This window comes from Maylandia zebra, linkage group LG16 (genome assembly GCF_041146795.1).
Source record: "Maylandia zebra isolate NMK-2024a linkage group LG16, Mzebra_GT3a, whole genome shotgun sequence".
Lineage (NCBI taxonomy): Eukaryota > Metazoa > Chordata > Actinopteri > Cichliformes > Cichlidae > Maylandia > Maylandia zebra.
The window spans coordinates 19,082,585-19,106,852 of NC_135182.1; the positions used below are offsets into that span (position 1 = coordinate 19,082,585).

The 24,268-nt window shown below is 40.2% G+C and overlaps 2 protein-coding genes across 3 annotated transcripts; both read right to left on the bottom strand.

Annotated features, from left to right (window-relative positions):
* Positions 1–4,516: 4,516 nt before the first annotated feature.
* On the bottom strand, positions 4,517–7,734 carry cnmd (chondromodulin). Its single transcript, XM_004557906.2, has 5 exons — positions 7,642–7,734; positions 7,411–7,524; positions 7,125–7,278; positions 6,523–6,713; positions 4,517–5,964 (listed from the first exon to the last, which is right to left on the bottom strand). The coding sequence occupies exons 1-5, from the start codon at positions 7,726–7,728 to the stop codon at positions 5,737–5,739; spliced, it is 774 nt and encodes a 257-aa protein (XP_004557963.2). The 5' UTR covers positions 7,729–7,734; the 3' UTR covers positions 4,517–5,736.
* A 2,594-nt stretch (positions 7,735–10,328) lies between these two features.
* pcdh8.2 (protocadherin 8, tandem duplication 2) lies at positions 10,329–14,249 on the bottom strand. Of its 2 annotated transcripts, XM_004557829.2 has the most exons (3): positions 11,644–14,249; positions 11,339–11,537; positions 10,329–11,044 (listed from the first exon to the last, which is right to left on the bottom strand). In XM_004557829.2, the coding sequence occupies exons 1-3, from the start codon at positions 14,107–14,109 to the stop codon at positions 10,731–10,733; spliced, it is 2,979 nt and encodes a 992-aa protein (XP_004557886.1). In that variant the 5' UTR covers positions 14,110–14,249; the 3' UTR covers positions 10,329–10,730. The 2 variants fall into 2 exon arrangements, with proteins under 2 accessions (XP_004557886.1, XP_076731070.1); XM_076874955.1 differs by lacking the exon at positions 10,329–11,044 and having other exon boundaries at positions 11,358–11,537; positions 11,627–14,249.
* Between the last annotated feature and the right edge of the window lie 10,019 nt (positions 14,250–24,268).

The window sequence follows — 24,268 nt, forward strand, 5'->3', positions numbered from 1 at the left end:
TGGCCCACATTTTTAAATCACTCCTGTCTGGGTCTCCTGTTTCTTCTTACTTTATGTTTTATGACCCCCTCAATTCCACATACCTTTCTATAGCAATGGATTTGCCATTATAATTCATCATTATTTGTACTGGTAGCTAACTTTAGGGCGATGAGGTTTGCATATATGCAGTAGCACACTCAATCAGATGCTCCTGTCAAATGCTAATTTGTGTCCAAAGCTGTCAAATGCTCAACTCTCTTTTGTTAATGTAAACGCCAGCAGATAATTAACAAATGGGCCATTACTATCATTTCCCAGCAGTAAACGCTCACAACTGCCAGATGACACTGACACAATCAGGCTCCGGTATCCAGAGGAGGGTGACGTCAGTGTCAACATCAACCGGAGAGCACGAGTCTCAGACCTTCTTTAGTAATCTCTGTGCACACACGGCTCAAATATGGCTCCCCACAGTGCTTCCCAGACTCCCCAGACTGTGAATTTAATTAAACAGTGTGAAATTAATTAATCAGTGGGGTGGCAGGTAAAAGGACTTCTCACTGGAACTGCTCACGCAACCAAGACAGGCATTTCATGTGTGCTGACAGTTATTAATTTGCTGTATGTTTGATTATAATGTTTCTATATAGAGATGCTGAAATTCCGAGAGATTAAAAGAGCTTGGCATGGGAAAAAAAAGTCATGCAAATTATCAAAATAACAGCTCCCGAAAATCAAAGTGTAAACCTGTGTTTGATCTGTTCTATCAATTAATTAAAAATTTCAGTTCTGTATAATAATGTGGTGCAAATTAGATGGAAATGAGATAAAATATTCATTTAGTTATCTGGGGAATCTGCCTGGAGGGCTTTTTAGTCTTCAGTCTGGCTCAAAATGCTGTCCATATGGCAATTATGTACAGTAGTGTTGCAGGAGGATTGGTCTGATGCCTACTGGCAGAGAGGAGCCTGCCTGTGACAAACTGCTGCTAGGATCTGATGTGAGTTGAGGGAGATAATGAGGCTGTTGTAAGCCTTAAGTATAGAGCCTGCCCCCGGGGTGGCATATCTAAGTGCTCAGGCTTCTTCATTGTTGCACGTGCTGCTGAGGATTAGAAACACATTTACTTTTTTCTTCATAAACTTTGTCAGTACTTCCTGCAACTCTTTAGACAACTTCTGCTTTCATGTGGAAAGCCTCTTGACATTGCTTTGTGGAGGAGCTTTTTTTTCTTTTTCTTTTTTTTTGTGGTTTGTAGATGTGAAGTCTTGATTTGATTCTGCTTTGAGCTATCTATAGCTCTTTTTAAGCACCCCACCAGAGAATGTGAATGTTCTGGGGTACATCCTACGGTGACTGAAGTTGAGACAAACGGCATATTTCAATTGAGAATCTTTTTAATATTTATTACATTGGCATGGCATTTCAAATTAAAATTTACTGACAAGGTAAAAAATGTGATATGGGTGAGGTGGTTTAATTTATATTGTTGATTATACAGGATCCTCTCAGGGAGCCCGTGCCTGCTGTGATTTAATGATACCTGCCCACCTCTTGTGAGAAACATCCACTGCAGGTTGGATGCCTCCACCACCGCACTAACTGTCACATATATACAGCGTGTCCCCAGGAAACCATTGGTGCAAACTCCAGCACTGTGTCCAATTTAGACCTACAGCACACTACAGGTTTTCTATTTGAGTGTAACAGGGACACCATGCAACCAAGTGCAATACACAGAAAAAAAGAAAATCCCTGCAATGTGTGCAGAGTACTCGAGTGACCCAGGAGAATTGCCGTAATGTTTCATTACATAGAAAGCAATTTGTGGAATGCAGGCAAGTCTGCAGACATTATTTACAGACATTAACTTACTGAAATAAGCAAGACAGACTTCTTTAGACAATATTAGCAGGCATTTAATTAATAGCCATTCGGGAGTTGCATAGGAGAGTGTCTTGAAAGAGAGGGAGAGAGGCAAGCAGACAGTGTAGCCAATGGCAAGGAAACTTCAGAGAGACCTACTGGGCAGAACTGCAAGTGGTCACTCAACCATGGGATTAAAAAGCATTTAAGCCTTGTACCAGGACACCCCAACCCCCACTTCATCCAGCCGTGTATATCTGACCATTCAGGAAAAAAGAAAAGACAAATGTTTGGAGCCTGGTGCAAAACTGTGGGTTACAGGTTTTTCACAACGCCAGCATCTATAAATGTATTGCGGTGCCTTCTTGGAGAAAAAACATAATGAGCCAGCCTAAAAGGGTTTCTGTGTTCTGGTTAAGGTGCAAAATGGGCTGTCACTACTGTTTATTTCATTCGTGTCTGCATGTAATGAAAAAACATGCAATCAAATGTAGGACACGTTGACTAGAGTGGTTCACTTCACACTCCTGTTCACACTTCTAATGCCTCTTGGGTAACAACTGGCAATTTATGACAGGCTATTGACATATTTATAGGGGGCTCTAGTGAGCGCACGGGCTTGATTAGTACAAATCCATGCAGCAAACTAAATTACTAGCTGGGTTTCCCAAAGTGATTTTTTTTTTCAGTTCAATTTTGGTGCCAAGAGGATGTTGGAGAAAAAAAGCTTTTGATTCGGTGATCACCAGCGCACCACAGCACCCCACCTGCCTATACTTGTTTTGATGGGCAATGATGAAAGCGCAGGTGGACGCGAGAAAGCTCCCCTCCCTCGTCAGCTACCAACTCCTCATCTCTGTGGTTTCCTATTAGCACAGGAGTGGAGGTTTGCAGTCTGGCTGCTGGGCACAGTGGGTCAGTGCTCACAAAGCTCTGTTTGTTCCCTGGCCTGCAGGGCTCCCAGGGTAAGCTTGGCTCCAGAGGGGAGACAAACAAAAAGGCACCACTGTCTCGCACACTGAAGTGATCTCCAACACATTCGTCTTTTCTTCACAACAGGGGTACATTTCTCTTCTTAGGAGAGGAATGGCAAAAGGAAACAAGTTCTTTAGAAACAGGGCCTGAGGATAACAAAACTGCTGTTGTTCTGAGCTATGTATTTTTCTCAGTTTAAATGCCATTTTGAGTTGTTGCTTGTAATATATATATATATATGTGTGTGTGTGTGTGTGATACATACATATATATGTATATATATATATATATATATATATATATATATATATATATATATATATATGTGTGTGTGTGTTTTCTTTGGTTGTCATTTCTATTTGTCTAGCTTTTTATTGAGCTACAGTATCAACACATTCTGAGTGAAACCAGTGGAAAATGACAAAAATACCATGCACATCGCCTGCTGTACCTCTGTCTGTAGAAAGCCTATACGTATTATCTATTGCCGCATTGAACTATAGCAGGTGGAAACAGTACACAAAAAGGTTCCTCCTTTGATTAATAATTTCAAGGTGTCTTTTACACCCGTATGTGCTGTCTGCCTGTGATTTCGAAGGATGAAATAATGTGCAGGATAGTCTTACAGCTGCCGTCAGGTCAGACATTACTGTTGTGCAGCAATCTGCAGTCCAAGTATAACTCCATTATTGAGGGGACTTTAAAATGGGAGCTGTGTGACACACAGCGGGATGATTTAGTTTAATGACCATGGCAGTGACAGCACTGTGATGGAAATTGGACTCCCCCTGCAAATTTACATCACTTGAGGGTAGTTGGGGCTCTTTTAGCGGCTGCACTCCAGAGCACGAGCCATCAGGAGGTCCTGGATATGTCATGCTTGTCACCTTCCTTTAAGTGTATCTGTAGACGTGGGAGAGGGATTAATATTATATTGCCTACGGAAGCACAGAGGCCGTCTTATCAGCACTGCAGATGTGATAAGCACCTCTACCCCCATGAAAACCAAAAAGAAGGAAAAAAATCTCCAAGCAAAAAGACAAGCATCTCTTTGTGTTGTTTCCGCACACCGCTTCTGAGTTTCAATGCAGCTTTAGTGGCAGATATGGTGTAATTTCACATCTGTTGTAATTTGATGTGCCTGGATCAACCTCTGTGAAATCGTCTTGATCACAACATGGCTCCTCTCAATTATTTAGAAAGTGGGTATATGGCTTTAGAGATACTAATCTCATTTCTTTTGATTTTTGAGGTATTCGGAATAGGATACTACACCACAAGTCCCAGAAAGAGGTACTAAAAAAACAGTTTCTGTGATCATGTTTTCTGGAAGCTTTGCATTCTGCCTTTTTTCATAGAAAAAAAATATTTAATAAAGAAAAAATGTCACTTTTATGGAAACATTTTCCATCATTGCCATGACACTCATCTCACATTAGTTCACATCAATGCAGATGTCAGTGTGCACAAATTGTATTGCCCTCAAACTGATTCTGAGCTGTGAATGGAAGTTATGGCAACCATTGCTGTCACTTCAGTTTTATCAGGAAAACATGCAGTGGAACCATGGTAACAACATGTGACACAAAAAGCATCTACATCAAAGCCAGCATATACTGTAATTAGAATTTATTGAAGCCTGTCAGAAAAGGTACATGATCTGCTGAGCCTTTGGATTCAGTCCAGTGCCTTCCAAACACAGTACAGTGCATTAAGCCTGGCCATGACACGATACAAAAATGAATGCACTGATTTCTGAATCCGCATCTGCAAATAAGAACATTACATGTATGCATTTCCGAATAATTGTATCTAAAAAAAAATGTAGCATTCCTATCAAGATGAAAAACTTGTCATGTATAGTATACGATCATTGGCCACTTAGGTACATGCATTCAGCTGCTTTGTCCTAAAGAAAATTTCTAATCAGCCAATAGTATGGCAACAATGGTCAAGATGACCTGATGAAGTTTAAACTGAGCAGTGACTTTGAATGTGGTATGGTTGCTGGTTACAGGTTGGCTGGAACTGTTGATCTACTGGGAATTTCCTACACAATCATCTTTAGGATTTACAGAGAAGGGATTTTTTTTTTAAAAGCGAAAATGTCCAGTGAGCATCAATTCTCTGGGTGAAAATGCACAACCTGAGTCTCTGTTTCTGCTGATACATTCGGATCATAGGGTCAGGTGTAAGCACACATGAAAGCATGGATCTATATTGCCTTGAATCAATGGTTCAGGCTGTTGCTGCTGGTGATGTAATGGTGTGGGGGATGTTTTTTTCACACACTTTGGGCCCTGTAGTATCAAATGAGCTTAACTGATCAATTAAAGACCAGAGCCTACCTGGTCTTTAAATGCCAATCTCTTTATCTTTATCTTTCTTTATCTTTTAATAGCTGCTTCCAATAGTATAACACCCAATGTCGCAAGGTCAAAATCATCTCAATATGTTTTCTTTTTTTTTTTTAACTGAACAGTACGTTTACTCAAATGGTCTCCACAGTTACCAAATCTCAATGCAATAGAGCAACTTTGGGATGTGGTGTAACAGAAGGGATCACGGATGTGCAGCCAACAAATCTGCACAAACTGTATGATGTTGTCATGTCAATATGACCAAAAATATTTTAGGAATCTATGCCATGAAGAATTAAGGCACCTCTGAGGGCAAAAGAAGGGTCAACCATGTACTAGTAAGGTGTACCTAATAAAGTGGCTGGTGATGGTATATATGCTACAATAAAAATGGTCACATTGAAACACTTTGCATATCACGCTAGCAGGCATAGCTTTCTGGTAGATGCTAATAAAAAGAGAAATCTGATATTTGTGTGCAGATCTGAAAAAGAAGCTGAGCTGCAAAGCACACATGTGCACACACATTTGCTCACATATGTTGTGTGTTCTTTTACACAACTCCAAAAATGCGTGCCACCCACCAGCGACAAGGCATGATGACTCGACAAGCTACCTGGCACCCTCTGTAGTTGTAAGGCCAAGGCCAGTAGCCCCGCAGAGGCTCACACACTTTCTGGCAGTGAGTGTAGCTGCGTTGGCATTCGGAGCAGCAGATCCCCTGGTGGTCTAACATGGTGTCAAAGGTCAGGGCGCTTTCCTCTCCGGCCCCTCTGCTGCGCTGCATTTAAAGGAACCAATGTTGATTTTTAATAGCAATCGTGTTTAAGAAAAAAAAATATATATATATATATTTTTTTAATATTCATTTGCAATTCAAATGTTTTGAAGAACTTCTCATCCTCTCAAGTATGTGACTGCAGTTCTTGAAGGCAGCATGAATTTTTATAACCGGTGGGAGTTTTCACTTCAGTTCATAAGTTCATCAAGTTGGAACGGCAGATATTACCCAAGTGACCTGTAATTACAGCTGCCAGTATGACACCTTAACAACAGCAGCAGTAAGTATGTACCTCCTACAGCCAGCAGAAATACAGGAACCACTTAAACACATTTCCACGCCTTGAACTTCTATCAGTGTGAAAATACATTTAACAAGGCTGCCATCTTCAGAGTCCTGATGTAGTCCTCTATTAAAGTGTTGACAAAACAGAGTGACGTAAATTCATAATGAGCCTTAAAGGGTTGCTTCAAGGCTCTATATAAGCTTCTTGATCAAAAATTCACCAACTCTTGAGACTTGTTTACCATAAACAGCACTGTGGATGAAGAGACTCACTTGATAGGGGTTTTCGGGGTTGTCTGCTGACCCCACAGCTGACTGCGCCCCCTCCTCCTCTTCTTCCACAACTCTGGAGGTGTCATTCTCTGCGTGACTCACCAGGTCCCCCTCCTCGGCAGCTGCCTCAACCTCCTCCATGTTAAACTGCCGCTTGGCTCGATGCGTGTCTCTCTTTTTCCTCTCCCCATCTGTTAGAGCAGTCGCAAGAGGCAAGAGTATTGGGTCAACATACACAGGAAGCCATACATGTCCTCAGAGCTCAATCCTACATAGCTGGAGCTGTCTCAGATGTCTTGAATAATTAAATTAGCAGCAGTGATATCAAGCAGTCTTGCATATTTCAAGATCATTCTTTTTTAATACAAGACTCTGCGAGTCTTTTTTTGGTGTTGGGCTCTGAATGTGGTGTATGTTCAAGATGTTCGAGTGCTTTTCCAACTTCTAAGACAAGACTGTAAATTTTACAAGTGTGTCAGCAGATAAGCAGGGCAAACATAACTAAGGTTTTAATAAGCAATGAGCAACATGCAGATTGATCGAAGGCCAGTCTTCCTAGATTATGATGCTGTGTACAGCAACTAAACAGAACAGAAGGAAACCTTTTAGATATGTCGGTCTGAGCCAGTAAATGGGAAGCTCCCCACAAAGATCCAGAATTTTCTTGCTCAGAAACCTGGTGTCCTTCAGCGGCTGCTCTGCTGCAACCCAAATAAGGAACTCCTCATCAAAGCTCACTGGCATTAATTCATCTGTCTGACAGAGGGCGAAAAAAAGACAGACAATGTCCTTGAATTACTTAGAAGGAAAAAGAAATTTAAGCTGTAATCTCTCTCCTTTTTTTTCTTTTCAATATACAACGGTCTGTATCAAGTAGTTTGCACGTACCAGGTCAAACATCACCATCTCTTTGTCGTGAGCTCCCATGGGAGGAAGTTTGGCTTTGATTTGGGATTTTATATAGCACTTGTCTCCTCCAAAGAAGCGGATTCCAGTCACTCCCTGCACCAAATCACAGAGATGCCATGTTTACACTCAAGGCTTTGCGACTTTGCTAAGCACACAGAAGGTCTCAGCTGAGCTACCTTGGGAAGCGAGAACAAGGACAAACTTACTCACAATTTGAAAGTCATGAATTTCCACAGCTTCCTCAGCTCCACTCCCGGTTTTAAATCTCTCAAGATTGTTGTCAGAATCAATTTCCATGGAGCCCTCCCTCACCTCCCCGTTGATGTTCATACTGTAATGAACATTATAAACCTGGCAGCATTCAAAGTGGGATGTTAAAATGACTGATTAGTCGAGTTATGTAAATGACACAGTAGCGAACACGAGAGATAGAAAACAAGCTTCACGTTGCTTGTGTTATTCCCCAGCACAGTCATCAGTCACAAAATCCTCTGTAGTTTTACCACACTGAGAATTTGAGTAAAGCACCACAGGAGATGCTGTTACAGACCTTGATGGGGATGTTTGCCCTACAGGTGAGCTCATTAGTACACAAATAAACATTACACTATTTCTTATAAGATGGAAATGAATTCCAGGATCAATTTATGTAGTTTCTATGTGTTGCAAACAAAATTAAAGATGCATTTTTACAGTCCGAATTGTGATGGTTGTTGACGGCGCTTCCAAGAGATTAATATACATATCACAGAGCTGAAAACAACCATGCCCATTTAAATTTCCATCATTAAAGGATTCTGAAAAGTACTCGCGGCGTGCTCCTCACCAAAAGCATCCCTGTCACATTCACTCACAGATATTTGTTATTGAAGGGGCAATGCAATAACTACCTTTTTTTCAACGCTTACATTTTTATCGCTCCCCTTCTGCAGATAGAGAGTAGCCACGGATGCACACAACATTAAAACTGCACCAACAATGACAACCACGGCTCCAAATCTCAGGGGACGGCTGAGTGTAGCAGAGGTTGGTGTGCTGCAGGTGCTTTGTCCCTGAAAGTTCAGAGTAAGCAAAGTAAGAAGTGACACACACACTGAGCCAGGACAAGAGAAACATCCCTGGAAAGCTTTAGGTTTTCCTGAGTCGACAGCTTTATTAACATGTCACAGATGTCAGTTCTATTTCTAATAAAAAGCTAATAAGGTTTCCTTACCGGAGGCCTGCAGTGCTCAAAACACCAAGATCCACAAGTTGTATTTTGCACTTTTTCCATAATCTCTCTTATTGTGTCTTGTATGAACCGTTCTCTGCTTGCTTCTCCTCCGAGAATAGGTTTGTCCACCAGAAGAGTTTTTTCTAGCCCTTAGGTGTGAATGACGTAGAGTTAATTTACTTCACTTGAGCAAAATTCTTCATCTGAATGTTACCTGTATTTCCATATTGCTCAAAGCAAGGTGGCCACCCTGTGGTATCAAGCTAAAACAAGGCTTAAGCAGCTCTGAGTTCACGACAGACGGACTGGTGCCGTGTTTTATGGACAGGGATGCAATTGTTGGTCAAAGGGATGTTATGTGACCTTTGAGTCAGTGATTGTTTGGAAAAGAATATATAACCTGTCACGACAGCTACAGATGAGGGACAGATTAAAGGAGGGAAAAATGCCTTAAAGTCACTCAGTCGGGTGTTGGTACACTGTGTGACACCACAGTTGCATCAGAATTCCTTTGTGTGCTCATTTGAGTTGAAATCTGGTGATTACACTGGCCATAACAAGAACACATTGATGATTTATTGCTTCCTAAATAGCAGAATTATTTTTAGATGCTATGAATATATTATAATCATCAAACGATTCACTGACATATTGCCATTTTGGAAGAGACCACCCAGGATGGAAATGATGAAATTTATATCCGAACAATGTCTTAGCTTTAATTTCTCCCCTTTTCTCACCGTTCTGTGTTCTTGTATGTGTTTGCTGCCGATTTTCTGCATTTGCTTGGCTGTTAGAGATTCCAGATTAAAGTAATGCACTATAATTCTAGTAAAACTTGGATAGAGAAGCTTTCATGCTCTTTGTAAGTCTTTATATTACGAGATGATACAAGAGCACACAGACTGGAAGTAATGTACACATTCATGCACGCACACACATAGACAGAACCTTTGCTGAATTATGAATTGTTTCATCTGACTAGAGGAGAAAGGACATTTTGCGGTGATGTAGTCTTTATCACAGCTTAAAGAAAATTGCATGAAAAGAGATTTAAATGTAAAGTGCTGCTGTTTCTTAGAAAAAGATAAAATCACAGTTTTAAAACCACATAAGCTGAGGGGCAATCACAAAAGGTGAGGGGAATATTTGACCATTAAAATAATGCGCTCACGGAATAGAAAAAATACTCTTATTACTTTAGAAACAATGATAAATCACTGTGTTCTTTACAATAGTTGACAATATCTACACAAAAACAAATATTGTTTGTTATATAACACTTTTATTTTTAAAAAAACAACCTGAATAATGGGGGTGTTGCTTTTTTAATTCCCCGAGTGACTGTAAGTACATTTGACTGGCAATGCATTATTTGCATGCTAATTGAGGCAGCACAGTAAGTATATTGTGTACAATGACAAGACAGTGACATTGGCTTGTGCTTGTCATCAATTTTGCTGTGATGGTTGGAGAACCTCATTTTATTTATTGCAGCCTATAAGCCTTTAAGGGAAATTAAATGCATTCAGTTGGCTAATTGAGGTTATTCTGTATGCTTTGTGAATAGGACAAAAGGTTGTACTCTGCCTGTAAGATTACAGCTAGGCCCTACAAGCCCAGGATTTTTTTAATAGTACTGAACAAAAAAAATAAAACAAAAAACAACTTCTCTTTATTAAATTGAAACTGTTTATTTGTGCAACAATGTGATAAAATCTACCACAAACATGGTAATCTTTCACGTTGATTGTTTTCCACAGCAGAAAGGCCCTTCTCAGCCTAAATGTCCACAGGTCATGCCCCTTAAATATTAACACATGCTTTTAAAAATTCATAATAAAATTCCTTTTTACATTGAATCATTATGAAAAATATATTATTAATAATGTAAAAAAATCTTGCATATTACACATGATACAATGAACAGTCTTATATGAGTCAAAAGACACATGACTTACTACAAAACACTGCAACAATCCAACATAGAGTCTATTAAGATTAAGAAGTATTATACAGTATAGAGACAGCACAGAGGAAAAAAAAATCTCCCTTAGTGACTGTTTGATCTGTCATTTAAGCTTTCTTAAGTTTTTGTATACTCTGGGATGGAAATTTCGTCTGTTTCCTGTATTCTCGCTGGTGTCGGTGGACCAACGAGAATGTAATCAAATTCCTGGTGTTGAACTTTTTCATACACACTCTGAAGACCGCTGGTTTTGGGCATGTGAGGTGGGTAGTAGTTTTCCCTTCTGGTGTCCCTGGGAAGTGAAGCTGTTTTGGAAAATGTTGACAGATGGGGACCGCAGGCCAGGCTCGTGTTTGGTCTTGTAGCTGAAGGGCTCCAGCATCGGTCCGAGTGTCCCAGCACTTTGCACTCATTCGTACATGCCCAGAGACCTGTGAAAAACAGTGGTGCTGTCAGGATGTGATATGAATACAGTTGCTGGCTCACCTAGTTGAGTGTGTTTGATAAATGAAAGATCTCAGCTCAAGTCCAAATGATTCGTCACAATGCATCCAGTGTACAGTTAAATCAGTCAAAATGTTACCAGTGAAGTGGTAGAGAGGTTATGTTTTTATTATATCCAGTTATAAACCACATAATCTCCTTTTTTTTCTTTGTACCTCAAGAAACTGCTCTCATATGCTGTTATTTGACTTATTTTCTCTCTAGATATATGTTTCACTTACTGTTCGTTGGGGGTGACTCTTTTTTGTGCACATCTCCACTTATATCAGAATCGCTGTCATTGAAGTCACTGTCTCCTTTTCCACTGTCCTTGCCGCTGATGTGGGGATCTCTTGCTGAGATTGTTGTGAATGAATTGCCCTTCCATATTGTTATCGGCCTGACAGTTTCTTTCCCATATCCTGGTAGTGTAGAATATCCCTGCAGAGATTTAAACACATTCATGGAGATTTTGAGTCTAAATACAAAGAAAACAAAAGAAAACAAAACAAGAAAACAAATTAGATTACCTTTTAAATGGACATACCTTTAATTTACCCTCCATAACCCTGTTGTTTGAATCAAACATCCCTGCTGTCTGTCTGCCATCCTCGCAGCCTGTCTCCATTGTGTTGCTGCTGGCCAATGGAGGATTCTCTGGAAATGGATGGGCATCAAACACTTTGCCTTTGTGGTTTTGATTTAATGAATCAATGTGTCCACTTTCAACTTTCTCCACATTTGGAATTTCTTCTTTATCATCACTTCCCCCATCCCCTGTCTCCTTTTTCCGGCGGCTGCAAATGGTTGTGATGAGAATGATAGCCACCAGGAGAACAGAGCAACTGCCTGCCAGGACAATGATTATGGCTACGGACATGTCCCATTCAAAGGGCTCCTCATTGCCATTTTGAGCTGAGGAAGGTAAACTTGGTAGAGCACCTTCTACGAAACTGAAATGTATTGTAGCTGTGGAGGTAAGTGCGGGGGATCCATTGTCAGCGACTGACACTGTGACTTTGACATTGTCTGCGATATCATACGTCAGCTGTCGACTCACATGCACCTTGCCTGTGTCTTTGTTGATAGAGAAACCCAGGTGTCCCCCCTCGGTGATTTTATAGGACAGCTGTGCATTTATGCCTTCATCAGCATCTGTTGCCTTTATCTGGGTTACCACATAACCTGCAGGTGCATCTTTAGGCAGGAAAACTTCAGCAGATCCTTTGTAAAGGGGGGGCTCTATGATAGAAGGCTGGTTGTCATTCTGATCAACTATTTTTAATCTGATGACAGCTCTGCTCTGAAGCTGTGGTGACCCCCCATCACTTGCTTGAATGTGTACATCTAGCTGTTTCATAACTTCGTAATTAAAGCTTCTGAGTGCATATATAGAGCCAGACACTGAGTTAAGAGACACAAATGTGTTCACTGGGGATCCCATGATAACGCTCTCCACAAGCCTGTAAGTAATTTTCCCATTGTTGCCCAGATCCGCGTCGGTGGCCTCAACTGTGGTGATGTAAGCACCCGGAGCGTTGTTTTCTACCACTGAAACTTCATAGACAGCTTTAGCGAAGTGAGGGGCGTTGTCATTCTCGTCCGTGAGTCTTATGGTGTACTGAGTGATTTTTCTCAGTGGGGGTGACCCGAAATCCTCAGCCATGACTGTCAAGTTATACTCACTAATCCGCTCTCTGTCTAGGGCTACTGCTGTAACTATCATGTAGCTGTCCTCGTACGCCTGTCGGAGTTTGAAATGGTCGTGGCCGTATAACGTGCAGTAGACTTGGCTGTTAACTCCAGAGTCTCTGTCCATGGTGCTGATGAGCGCCACCAGACTGTCCTTGTCTGCCGCCTCGCTGATGTATGCAATGCCAGTTGTAATGGAGGTCATAGGGGTGATGCTGATTTCTGGGGCATTGTCATTAACGTCGGTGACGTGAATTATGATTTTGCACACGGAGGGGGTGGGGTTGGGTCCCAGATCAGTCGCCTGCACGTCTAGCTCATAGGTGCTTTTGTCCTCAAAATCCACGGGGCCCCTGAGAGTGAGGCGACCTGATTTGTTATCCACTTGGAAAAGTTGTCGGATCTCATGAGAAACCTGTTTTCCGAACCCGTAAACGACCTCTCCGTTTAAGCCCTCATCAGCATCAACTGCGTTTAAGTCCAGTATAACAGTGCCGACAGGCGCGTCCTCTGGCAAACTGACTGAGAAACTATTTTGGTCGAAAACTGGACTGTTGTCATTAAAGTCGGTCACTTTTATAGTTATCTTTGTTGACCCCGATCGGTACGGATTTCCTCCGTCTGTGGCGACCAGCTCTACAGTGTATGATGATTGAGTCTCCCTGTCTAGCTCTTTCATTAGTACCAATTCCGCATATTTAACCCCATCCGCTCTCAGGAGCACATCAATGGTAAAATGACTGTTTACGGAAATTTGATAGCTTTGGATGTAGTTTGACCCGACATCAGCGTCCACAGCCGGGTCTAAAGGGATGCGGGACCCAACAGCTGCATTCTCTGAGATTTCCACTATAGACTCCTTGCTTGGAAACTCCGGAGAGTTGTCATTGATGTCCTTTATTTCCACCTCAACGTGAATCAATTTGTAGCGATCTTTTGAGAAATTAACCACGTCAAAAGTAATCAGACACTGTAGAGAATGTCTGCAGATTCTCTCCCTGTCAACTCGTTCTCCGACAGTGAGTTCCCCGTCGCTTTCTCTCACCCTGATGAATGAATCGTTGAATTGTTTCATCATCCTGAAATTGCTCTTGGAGGAATGAGACAGACTCAAGGACATGTCCTTGGCAAGGTTTCCGATGACCGTACCTGGTGCGTTCTCCTCATTGGTCTGATATCTGATAGTATTTCCCTCGGACCGAACCCACGAGGCAAATAAAAATTGATGGATTGAGAATATTAAAATCCACCGGTGCCAATAAGTTTTAAATTTGCCCCCTATCATCTTCGTAGTAATCTTCCTCTCGGTAAGCAGCCTCATTGTGTGCAGGAGAGAGCAGTTCACCTCTGGAGCGAGCTCTCCATACAGCTCCCGCTTTTATGAACTGAAGTGTGCTGAAAGTGAAAGTTGCTTGCTCCTTGCGCGCAGCCAGTCAGATACGCTTGTTGCCTCGCCTTCAACAGCTCAAAATTCTGCAGTGGCGGGGTTTATACAGCTGCTGATGCTAATGAGACGAAGTGTGACCAATCCCTCGCTTTAGAATTAAAAATACCCCCTTATGAAAAAGGAAAAAAAAAAAAGCTCTGAGCCTTTTCTTTTTTTCTTCTTCAGAGTGCACACTGAAGGAAGTTGCAAAACAGAAATAAGGGCAGAGAGATATGGCAGTCCTTGAAGATAGTTCCTGTAGTGTTTATCGTCTTATTACAGCCATTACCGAGTGATGGTTTTATTCAGCGAAAGCCTATTTCTTTTTCTTTTGATGTCTAGTGTATTTCTGTTGAGCGTGCCTGTGCGCGAGCAGATATGTGCAAGTGTGCGCGCTCTTACACAAATGTCTGCATACACTCACAAGACCAGCTCAATTGTTTTTGGTGAACTGAGCAAGGTTTTTCTTCGGGGCTCAGTTAACACGAGAACAGTTTAATTATCTAGAAACAAATCCGCATTAAATTGTCTACGTCTCCCCTCTGAGTAAAGGGTGGCGCTATATTGATCTCTTGGTGTGGCAGGAGCTGAAATATCTTTTTCTTATATCTTACTTGTATAAGGGAAAATAAGAAAAGAGGAATATACAACCGCCTGCACCCCTCAAATTTGTCAAATCAATCAATAAAAAGATACCAGTATACATTTTAGGGGTCTTTAGTCTTCTTTCTGTTGCTTCAGAAAGACATCTTAGCAAAAAAAAACAAACAAACAAAAGCATTTTAAATTGTATCTACAGGCACTTTGTTGCTAGCAGAAAAACACATCATTTGTTCCAATTTCTTTAATTGGATCTACAAAAATGCCAAAGATAGCACCGTTTGACAGGGATAAAATTTTATTTTTGCACCAACAAGGTGACTCCCAAGGATCTGCTAGGTCAAAACGCGGCATATCTTGGGCATATATCAACATGGTGTGCACTGTGTATAAAAAAAAAACAGAGGAAACTGGACAAATGGGAAATAAAAGCATATCTGCATCGCATCTAAAAATATCTACAGAGATGAGCAATATCTAAAGTCATGTCCTTAAAAAACCTGACATAATACTCGAGAGATGCATCTGCCCCTTTAGTTGATCCATCTATTGTTCCCTGAAAGCTCATCAGAAATGTTCTCAGTGGAAAGGCAGCTGTCAACAAGCCATTTTAAAGCAATGGAACCAGAGAGAAAATCTTTAGATATGCCAAATTATACAACAACTGGGCTGAAAATCAGTGTTAACAAGTTTTATTGAGTGATGGATTCAAGTTTGAAAGTCTTGCTTTGAAACATCATCAATATGTACAGAGGAGGTCAGAAAAGAGATACAATAATGAGTTTCTACTGCTATCTGTAAAACATAGTGGAGGCTCTGTCGTGGCTCGGAGTTGAATTTTTGCCAGTGCTTTCAGGGATTTGTCGAAACTGAACATTACAGTAATCCCACACAATATTAGAAACAATAATGGCAAACATAACTGTTAAGTTGTTTGGTATGGGAACACTGTTTAGTTATACAGACCTATTTTTACTTTACACTATGCTAAAAGCAGCAACGGCCCAGATGAGCATCTATTCTGCATCTAGTTAGCTAGCTATTATCATTTATTTTTGTGATTAGTGAGATTATATAAAATATTAAAACTTAAGTAAGTGCTGAACAACAAAGCATAATGTTAATACTTCTGATGTCTGCATCTATGAAAAAATAATTTTGGAGGGAATATTTATTTTTCCATTTGTCTCCCCTGCAGGCAGCCAGCAGCTACATTCAGGTACTTGCGTCACATTACCTCTGCAGATGTTCCTTAAAATTGCAACTAAAGCATTTCAGCCTCATGTGCTTCCAGTTGGATGCTTTTAGAAGAGTGGCTGTCATTTTCAGCTGGTACACAACATTTTAGTGGACATAACCACAAAGTCATAAACAAAGCAGAGAAAACAATTTAGATAGGGCTTCAATTTTCTTCTTCTTTTTTTTTTACTGCTTCTATAATCGTTTGAAATTCATTTCTTTCCCTCTAATAACACAAAGACAGAGTTAACTGTAGACAGTACTTTCTGTGCAATTTAGGTTTGTGGCTCTTCATGGCACAGGCTGCAGCTCCTTAGTTCTACTTAATGGAAATTTTATTGCTATAGCATACACTGGTATTTTAGACCACAAGGCAATACAAACATTATGGCCACAATTTGGGAAAAGGACTTCCATTTTTCAAGATGACTGCACAAATTTCTGACCATTAAGCAAGTGTTTCTCTATGTCTGAAATGGAAGCACTTGAGTGGACTGCACAGAGCCCTTATCTCAAACCCTTCCAGTATCTTCGGGGTGAATGTGGAATGCCGAGTGTGAGACAGACCTTATCACTCACTATCTGTGTCGCATCTCAGCGATAACTTTGTGGCTGAATGAGAACAAATCCATAAGCCTTGTGAATAGCCTTTCCAGATGAGCAGAGGGAGATAAAGGCATGATATTAAAATCAATGTGCCCCTCCCCACTGTTCGTGAGTAACTTGTTGATATGATGTTCACATGCTTTCTTTAGGTATCCACATATTTTTAAACATGAAGTGAACTATGTAAGTATTTTAAGTGCTAATGTTTTGCACAGTACAACAACACTTTAATGTTTAACCCCAAACGTCAGCTTTTATGATTGAGTCTGTAAACTATGACTTTGATTTAGTTTCCATTAAGTATGTGTGCAACCATATTAACTGTTTTTCAGTGTTCTGCCCAGCTCCCGTGGGACCTTATTAATTATTAGAATGATAGAGTGCATTTTTGCAGTATAATTATGTTCTTGCATTTCTTTAGAGGATACATTGATTGGAGGATCCCTTGGAAACACAGTGCAACTGTTCTATTATCCAGCATCTGGATAGACATCCAACTACAATTAGTCTCTGACAATTTATAGCACTTCATGCTTATAACAAATCATCAGTCAGCTACGGAGTCCACAAGTGGCTATGGTTGAACTCCTTATAATATAATCTTATACAGTAATGCTAAAAGTGTGAATAATGATCAGAGACATTGCAAAGAGCCCACACAGACACAGTTAAATAGTTGCGGCTATAGTAAATAATAATGATAGATGGGCAATTTCATACTATACGCTTTGCAACACAGGGAGAACAAGTGTGACAGAATGTTTTTCGCTCTTAAGGCAGATGGCACTGGAAAATAAACCAGGCTTATATCATGCTTTGGTGTAGATGTTCTATTAAGACCGCAGTAAATGCAGATGCTGATTTACTTCTCCATCCTCTAATCAGATTCACTCCAAGGCTGCCAGTATTCTTTTTAACCTGACATCATAATGTCATTTCTACACACATCAGGTAATAGTTTTTACTAACAAACAATACACACACACACACAATGAACAGCCAACGTTAGAGACGATCTTTAAGACCGCCCCCAACAAATGGTAAATGGTCTGTATTTGTATAGCGCTTTACTTGGTCCTAAGGACCCCAAAGCGCTTTACACTATACACAACCCATTCACACACACACACATTCACACACTGGTGATGGCAAGCTACATGTAGCCACAGTCGCCCTGGGGCGCACTGACAGAGGCGAGGCTGCCGGACACTGGCGCCACCGGGCCCTCTGACCACCACCAGTAGGCAACGGGTGAAGTGTCTCGCCCAAGGACACAACGACCGAGACTGTCGGAGCCGGGGCTCGAACCGGCAACCTTCCGATTACAAGACGAACGCCCAACTCTTGAGCCACGACCACCCCTAAACAAGGCAGATACTTCCTTCAGGAAGAGACAAAATTAGATTTAAAAGGGAAGTGCATGTGGCCTTATATTTGTCATGGTGGGAAACAAGATAACAGAAAACAAGAAAGGTCACAACTATTTTCTTGACAGGATGTGGCAAGTTAGCCATATTAGTTTTGTATGGTGTTAATGCAATAGGTTGCTGAAGTGATATTAATGCAAGGCTATGACTATGAGGTGTGCATTTGTTAACTGTCCTCTTGTAGGACAGTCCTGTCCTTTTTATTGACTCACTCCATTAAATTTGAATCCAGAATCTGTGAGAATTTATAGAAGTTATTCTTCCTCCTAGATACATAATGGTTTTTTTTTTGTATTATTAGCAGTTAAAATGACTCAAAATAGATTTTTTAAACTACAATGCTGAGCAATTGGAAGGTCCTCATTTTGAAATGCTGTTTCTTCTTCTTCTTTTCTATAAACCTGCCTGTGCCGTGGATATGGTCCAAAACTAATTTTACCTTGTTTTTTCAACAGCGCATTGTTGCCTTGCTACTTTTAAACAACACTGGCTGATCCAGATGTTGCTTTGCAGACTTCATACATTGAGTTTTTTGATGAGGTCACAGGTAAGGCTTTCTTCTGGCCAATCTTACATGATGCACCATTACTTCTGTACTGGCTAAACCTTCCCTCAGGTCCTTCATGGTTTTATGGAGGTTTGCTTGCCCAACAGACATGCATGCAGTTTTAAAGGTCTTTCCAGGTCCTTTCTTTGCTTCCACACTTGCCCTTAACCGGTATTTGTTTATGACATTTTGCACAGTGGAAATTGCTACCTGGAAGAACTTTGAAAGCTTTTTTAGTGACTTTCTCTGCTTTGGAGACATCAGTTAGCTATATTTTTAGACGCTCAGTCAACTCCATAAATGTATGAATTTTGTAATATATGTTTTCAGTAATTGACAGCTCCTAACCTCAATTCTCGATTTGCTTTATAAGTCATAACAAGTCAGTTAAAGCAGAAGAAATTACTGTGTTACAGCAACCAATAAAGTGAAAAAAGTGATTAATTTATATATTATAAAACTATTTATTATAAAAACTATTATAAAAAAAAATATGTTAGAGACCATGTCAGAGAAAGGGTTCAGCTGCATGTCCAGTAAATGGTATGGTGTAGGGCTCCACATCCCTTCACAACAGCCACAGTCATTTGGTTAACCTTTTCATGTGATAATAGAGGACACCAAACACTGTGTTGATTTACACTGGTTTCAGACAGTAACAACAATGACGAATTCCTTCCGTGAGTAATATGGAAACATTCCAACAGCTGGCAGTACAATATTCAGGCTCCGCTTTGCCACAACATGTCCAGGATGACACCTCTTTTTAGTCGAGTCTGTTAAAGCAGAAAGGGTGTCTGAGACTTCACAAGTGGGTAAGGTGCCCACACCTTTGCAATGTATGTTTTTAATTCATTGAACAAAAGCAAAAAAACAAACAAACAAAAACAATTTTTTTTGCATGCACTAAGTTGCATAAGAAGGTTGAAAAATGGCTAATCTGTGTATGTTTGCTTAGAGGATTAAATTAGCTTGAATTTACTTGAATGTATATGAATTGGTGGTTGGCAACCATTGGTTGTTTTAGAAAAATTTCCCAACCAGATGCAAGTGCTTGCTGGAGGTTGCTCACAATCACTTATTCCTTAATGATTACTTGATTAAAGCCCCAGTCACGCAGACAAATATACCAGTCAGTGACCCACTGATAACCCCCGTGTATGTGTTTTCCCCGACCAACTGGCAATTAAATGGTCAGTGGTAAATGGACTGATCATACTCTACTTGAACACTCAAAGCACTTTATATCACATACCTCATTAACCCGTTCACATCCAATCATGCACCCACTTTTTTCTATCCTTCTCCTACCTAAGTGCTTTATATCTAACATTCACATCAGAAAGCAACTTAGGAGTCAGTATCTCATCCAAGGATGCTTTGGCAGACAGACTGGAGCAATGAGGAATCGAACCACCAACACCAAAGAAATGACCTGCTCCACTCCTGTAGTTGTACGATGTTGTTGGTTGGTGATAGAAGTAATTGTTCAGAAAAAAATATTATTCACTAACTAATAACAGAGTGCTAGTAAAACTTAGAAAAGTGCAATGCAAACTGGAGAATGTTCACCTTCAAATTTTTAAACATGCTGGGATGCAGTACTGAGGCTATTTTTTTTTCTTTTTCAAGTTTTACTACTGCTTGGTGGTTAGTTAACAAGTGTGTAGACAAGTTGGAAACTTCGATGCAAACTATGGACGACCACAGCAATCTACAAACAACCAAAGCAAACACAATGAGGTTTTTAGTGCCGTAGCCTCTTTGCAATAGATTACAAGTTTGTAATCCTCTACCACCACGCATCCACCACAAACACTTGCATAAATATTGTAATTGTTATGAATTGTAATCCATAATTACCTGACCTATAAGTTTAGACCAATACGGTAAACTGACTGACAGAGCGCTGGACTCACATTATCCTCTCTGGAGCCTTTACAATATTTCATTATCTATCAAATCTTAGTCTCTTACTTTGAATGCCACAGTTTTAATGTTAACTGTCAAAAAATAACATTGTAATGCATTTTTAATACAAGAAAGGAAAGAGTGAAAAACTACAAACTGTTCACTGAACTTGCTGATAAAGTCGTTCCATCTCTCAGCTCAATTCAGAGGCACATGTTGGACAGGCTGATTTTTACTCTAATGAGAACAGAGGTGACCGTGGATTCAGTGTGGGCGATTCTCTTTGGATTTCATTAAACCAGTTCAAATTGTTGTTGTGATAGATGGATTATTTCACGACAATACAGCATTATTTGAAGTGGCGTGCGGAGGAGTTTATGTGACTATATAAGTAATTGGTTGTTTACGTCTGTGAAAGGTTATTTAGCAGATGGTTGTTATTCATTGTGATTTGAATATTCTGCAGTTTGTTGTTGTTTCATTTGCATATTATATTTAATTGAATTTCCTAGGGAACATAAAAGACAACATATAGTTTGTTAAATTCTTTTTAGTGCTAGCTTTTCTGCTAATTATGACCTGTCACTGGTTCAAGCTTGATATGTGAGTTTCTGCCTTAGGGTTAGATATTAATAACCCAGGCAGCAGAATGAGATTTTACAGTATATCCTAATACATGAGTAAAAGGTCAGTGCTGCAGAAAGATTGCACTGAAAGGCTCTGAATTCTTGTTGCATTTTATATTAATATTTGACTTTACTTCTTTGTACAAATGGCTCTGTTTTTATCCATAGTAAAAGCAATTCAAGTGTCAAGAATCATCAGTAATAACAAATGTCTGCACGATGCTGATTGGAAAATCGTGATAGCAATTTTGTGATTGATGTTATATAATTATGTCGGGCGTAGCTATTTCCATTAAAGTTACTGACGGATTATTCACAGCCTCAAACAGATTCACCAAGAGAGTGAAGGAAGCAAGCAGCAAACTGAAAAATGCATTAAAAAAAACTGTTGCAGGCAAAGATATTTCAAAATTACTGTTGGCCCACAGACACAATTCCATATTTAATGGGATTGTAAATGCATTCAGTTTCAAGGGATGCCTGTGCATTTTAAGTTCTCTAATCACTCTGGTCCATAATGTGCCCGAAGAAATGCCATGATAGCGTGCATTTTTGTGAAGGCGTTTAGCTTCGCATTCTTTCACAAAGATTAGAAATCAGAGGCAAATTACACTGTGGTGGAGCTCAGCTTCAACTGAATATTGCTCTGGTGGGAGATCGCTTGCCTTAAAGAACTCAATATTCAAAGTCTTTGAGAACCAGACTCTATTCTGCCTCTGAATATGTCTCTTTCTCCAACTCCTTTTGCTTAAAGAATCATTTGACATTTTGGGAAATACACTAATTCATTTCCCTGCCAAGGAACTCATAAGATGATACCACTATTGCCAGCAGCTGGTTAGCTTATCTTGGCAGAAAAAAAAGGCTGGGGGAGACAGCTAGCCAGGCTCTGTCCATACCAAATCCAGTTATGAACAACTCCACACGTAAGAGCAAAAACAGATACTGTCTGACCTCATTCGTTTGTTGGCTCTGTGATCAGGTGGTGACCTGTCCAGGAAGTACCCCACCCTGTCACCCTAGTCCATCCACAATTGGATAAAGGTTTGGGAATGAATGTATGGATGGATGAGCTCTCAAGAAACTGTTTTTTTTTCTGCAGATTAGAAATTCATGATCTTAAGATGTGCTGGCTGAAGAATCTTTTTTTAGAGCAAGGCTAGTTTTCCTGTATTTTTTTCTGTAGCTTCACAGTTTGAGAATGAGACTGGTATCAATCATCCAAACTAATTCTCTGTAAGACAGCTTTAAAAAAAAAAACAAGTCTACCAACATGACAATTTATCACTTTACAATATTTTAATTGACACTTTGCTGACTGAAGCCTGAGTTCTTTCTTTCCTTTACCCTTTTTGTTCCTCGAACTTATATATATATTTTTTATATAGCCTTGAGATAACACTGGCAATGGGGTCACGCTCCCCTCCCATTGAGCTCTTCCCTTTGTCTTCTAGTAGTAGCTACATATGTTGACCTGATCGGCCTCATTCTATTACAAGAAGTGACACACTTCACAGTTTAACCTTCACATGAAAGTGATGTTTTAACATGCTATGCAGTGAGGCTATTTCAGTCAACACTAATTTTTTAAGTCTCTGAGGTCAGTCAGTTCTGTCCACCAAGGGAATAGATCAGTACATTTAAAACACGTGGCATGTAAAATCGGGGGGAAAAAAAGACAGGCTGAGTTTGGCACACCACATGCGAGAGGCACAATGGATCATCTTAGGTTATTATGGGCTGTTTCTTCAATGCGTTTCTTCAAAACACGCTTTTAAATACAGGCTTTGAAATCTCTGATGGCCGCAGATCCCACAGGCAACATCAGATCTTTTTGTTCTGAAGATGCTCTCTGCTGATTAATTCAAACATCAAAATAAAACTCCAGTGTTTTCATATGCGAGAATAAAGCCTCCAAAGTCACATGGGGGTTTCAAACCCCACTGGAAGTCTTAAACTCAGAGTGGAGACGGTTTTATGTTTTATTGATTCCTCTCCTAGAGTTTGGAGACAATAAGGCAAGTGAATATTTCATTTCTATCTTTATGTTTAGACTGAGAGCTGTATCCCAGTGTTCAAGGTGTCTCTCTAGACATGTCCCATAGCAGACATAAACAAAGTTATTAGATGAGCAAGACATGATTCTGGGGAGATTCAATGCTGGGAGCTTTGGAGGAGCCCTCTGACAGTACCTTTTGGCAATTCAGACTGTCATGCTTCATTGTTCTTTGGGGAAGATGGGTGTTGTTTGACTTTGAATATTACCAGAGAGCTTATGGACTCACCGGTGGCGTGTCTCTTTTTGCAATATTGTGCATCTAAATGAGAATTTATGTTTTGGAATGAGGTGGTGCTCTTTGGGTTTTGCATATTGAAGACGGATCAACTTAAATATGTACACTAACTGCAAAGCTTTGTAGAAATGTAGGTCATCTTTCCCGGGCATTGTGAATTTTTTTCTCTCTCTTTGTGTGTGTATGTTTTAAGAGGATGGGGTTACACATGTGTGTGCGCATATGGGGAGGAGAGCGCTGATGGTGGGGGGTCACATCTTTAATGTAACAAAACCATCATGTCTCATACAATGCAGATGAAGGAAGGCGCTTCGGCGTTCAGTGTTTTCTTGCCAAAAGCGTTAATATGTCTTTATTTCCTCGTGCAATTTTTCTGCGAGCAACATAGTGTTTAAGGCATGTGCTTCACAGGCCTGGATGAGGTATAATTATGTAAATTGCATTCAAAGGAATCAGCAATAGCTCATGTGGAATGGATGTGTCAACAAGGTGTCCACATTCGCTGTGAGAATTTGCTAATTAAACTTGACACCATTTCTCTTTCAACACATGGGCACGGAGAGACGCGGTGGGATTAAAAAAATACCGGGGTGTATATTGTATTGCTGTCTGAAAAATGATCTTCTCCCTAAAATAGGCTTTCATTTTGCTACTTGAAGTGTAAAAAAAATTGCCCTCCAGTTCACGGCAGGACCATTAAACTTTGTACATGCTGTTGACATGTGTGTAATGAAAGTGCCTAAACTTCAAAAAGCCTGTCCGTGAGGCAGTCTCTCTGATGCCCTGCTACACAAAAATGGATGA

Bases quoted from the DNA above. Each gene is read 5' to 3' on its own strand.
- cnmd (XM_004557906.2), bottom strand. From the start codon at position 7,728: ATGGAAATTGATTCTGACAACAATCTTGAGAGATTTAAAACCGGGAGT. The intron at 7,279-7,410 runs GTACGTGCAAAC...GCCCTCTGTCAG, and splicing joins AGATGGTGATGTTTGACCTG to ACAGATGAATTAATGCCAGT. The intron at 5,965-6,522 runs GTGAGTCTCTTC...CTTTAAATGCAG, and splicing joins ACCCCGAAAACCCCTATCAA to CGCAGCAGAGGGGCCGGAGA.
- pcdh8.2 (XM_004557829.2), bottom strand. From the start codon at position 14,109: ATGAGGCTGCTTACCGAGAGGAAGATTACTACGAAGATGATAGGGGGC. The intron at 11,538-11,643 runs GTATGTCCATTT...AAATCTCTGCAG, and splicing joins TTATGGAGGGTAAATTAAAG to GGATATTCTACACTACCAGG. The intron at 11,045-11,338 runs GTAAGTGAAACA...TGTTTTTCACAG, and splicing joins AGAGTCACCCCCAACGAACA to GTCTCTGGGCATGTACGAAT.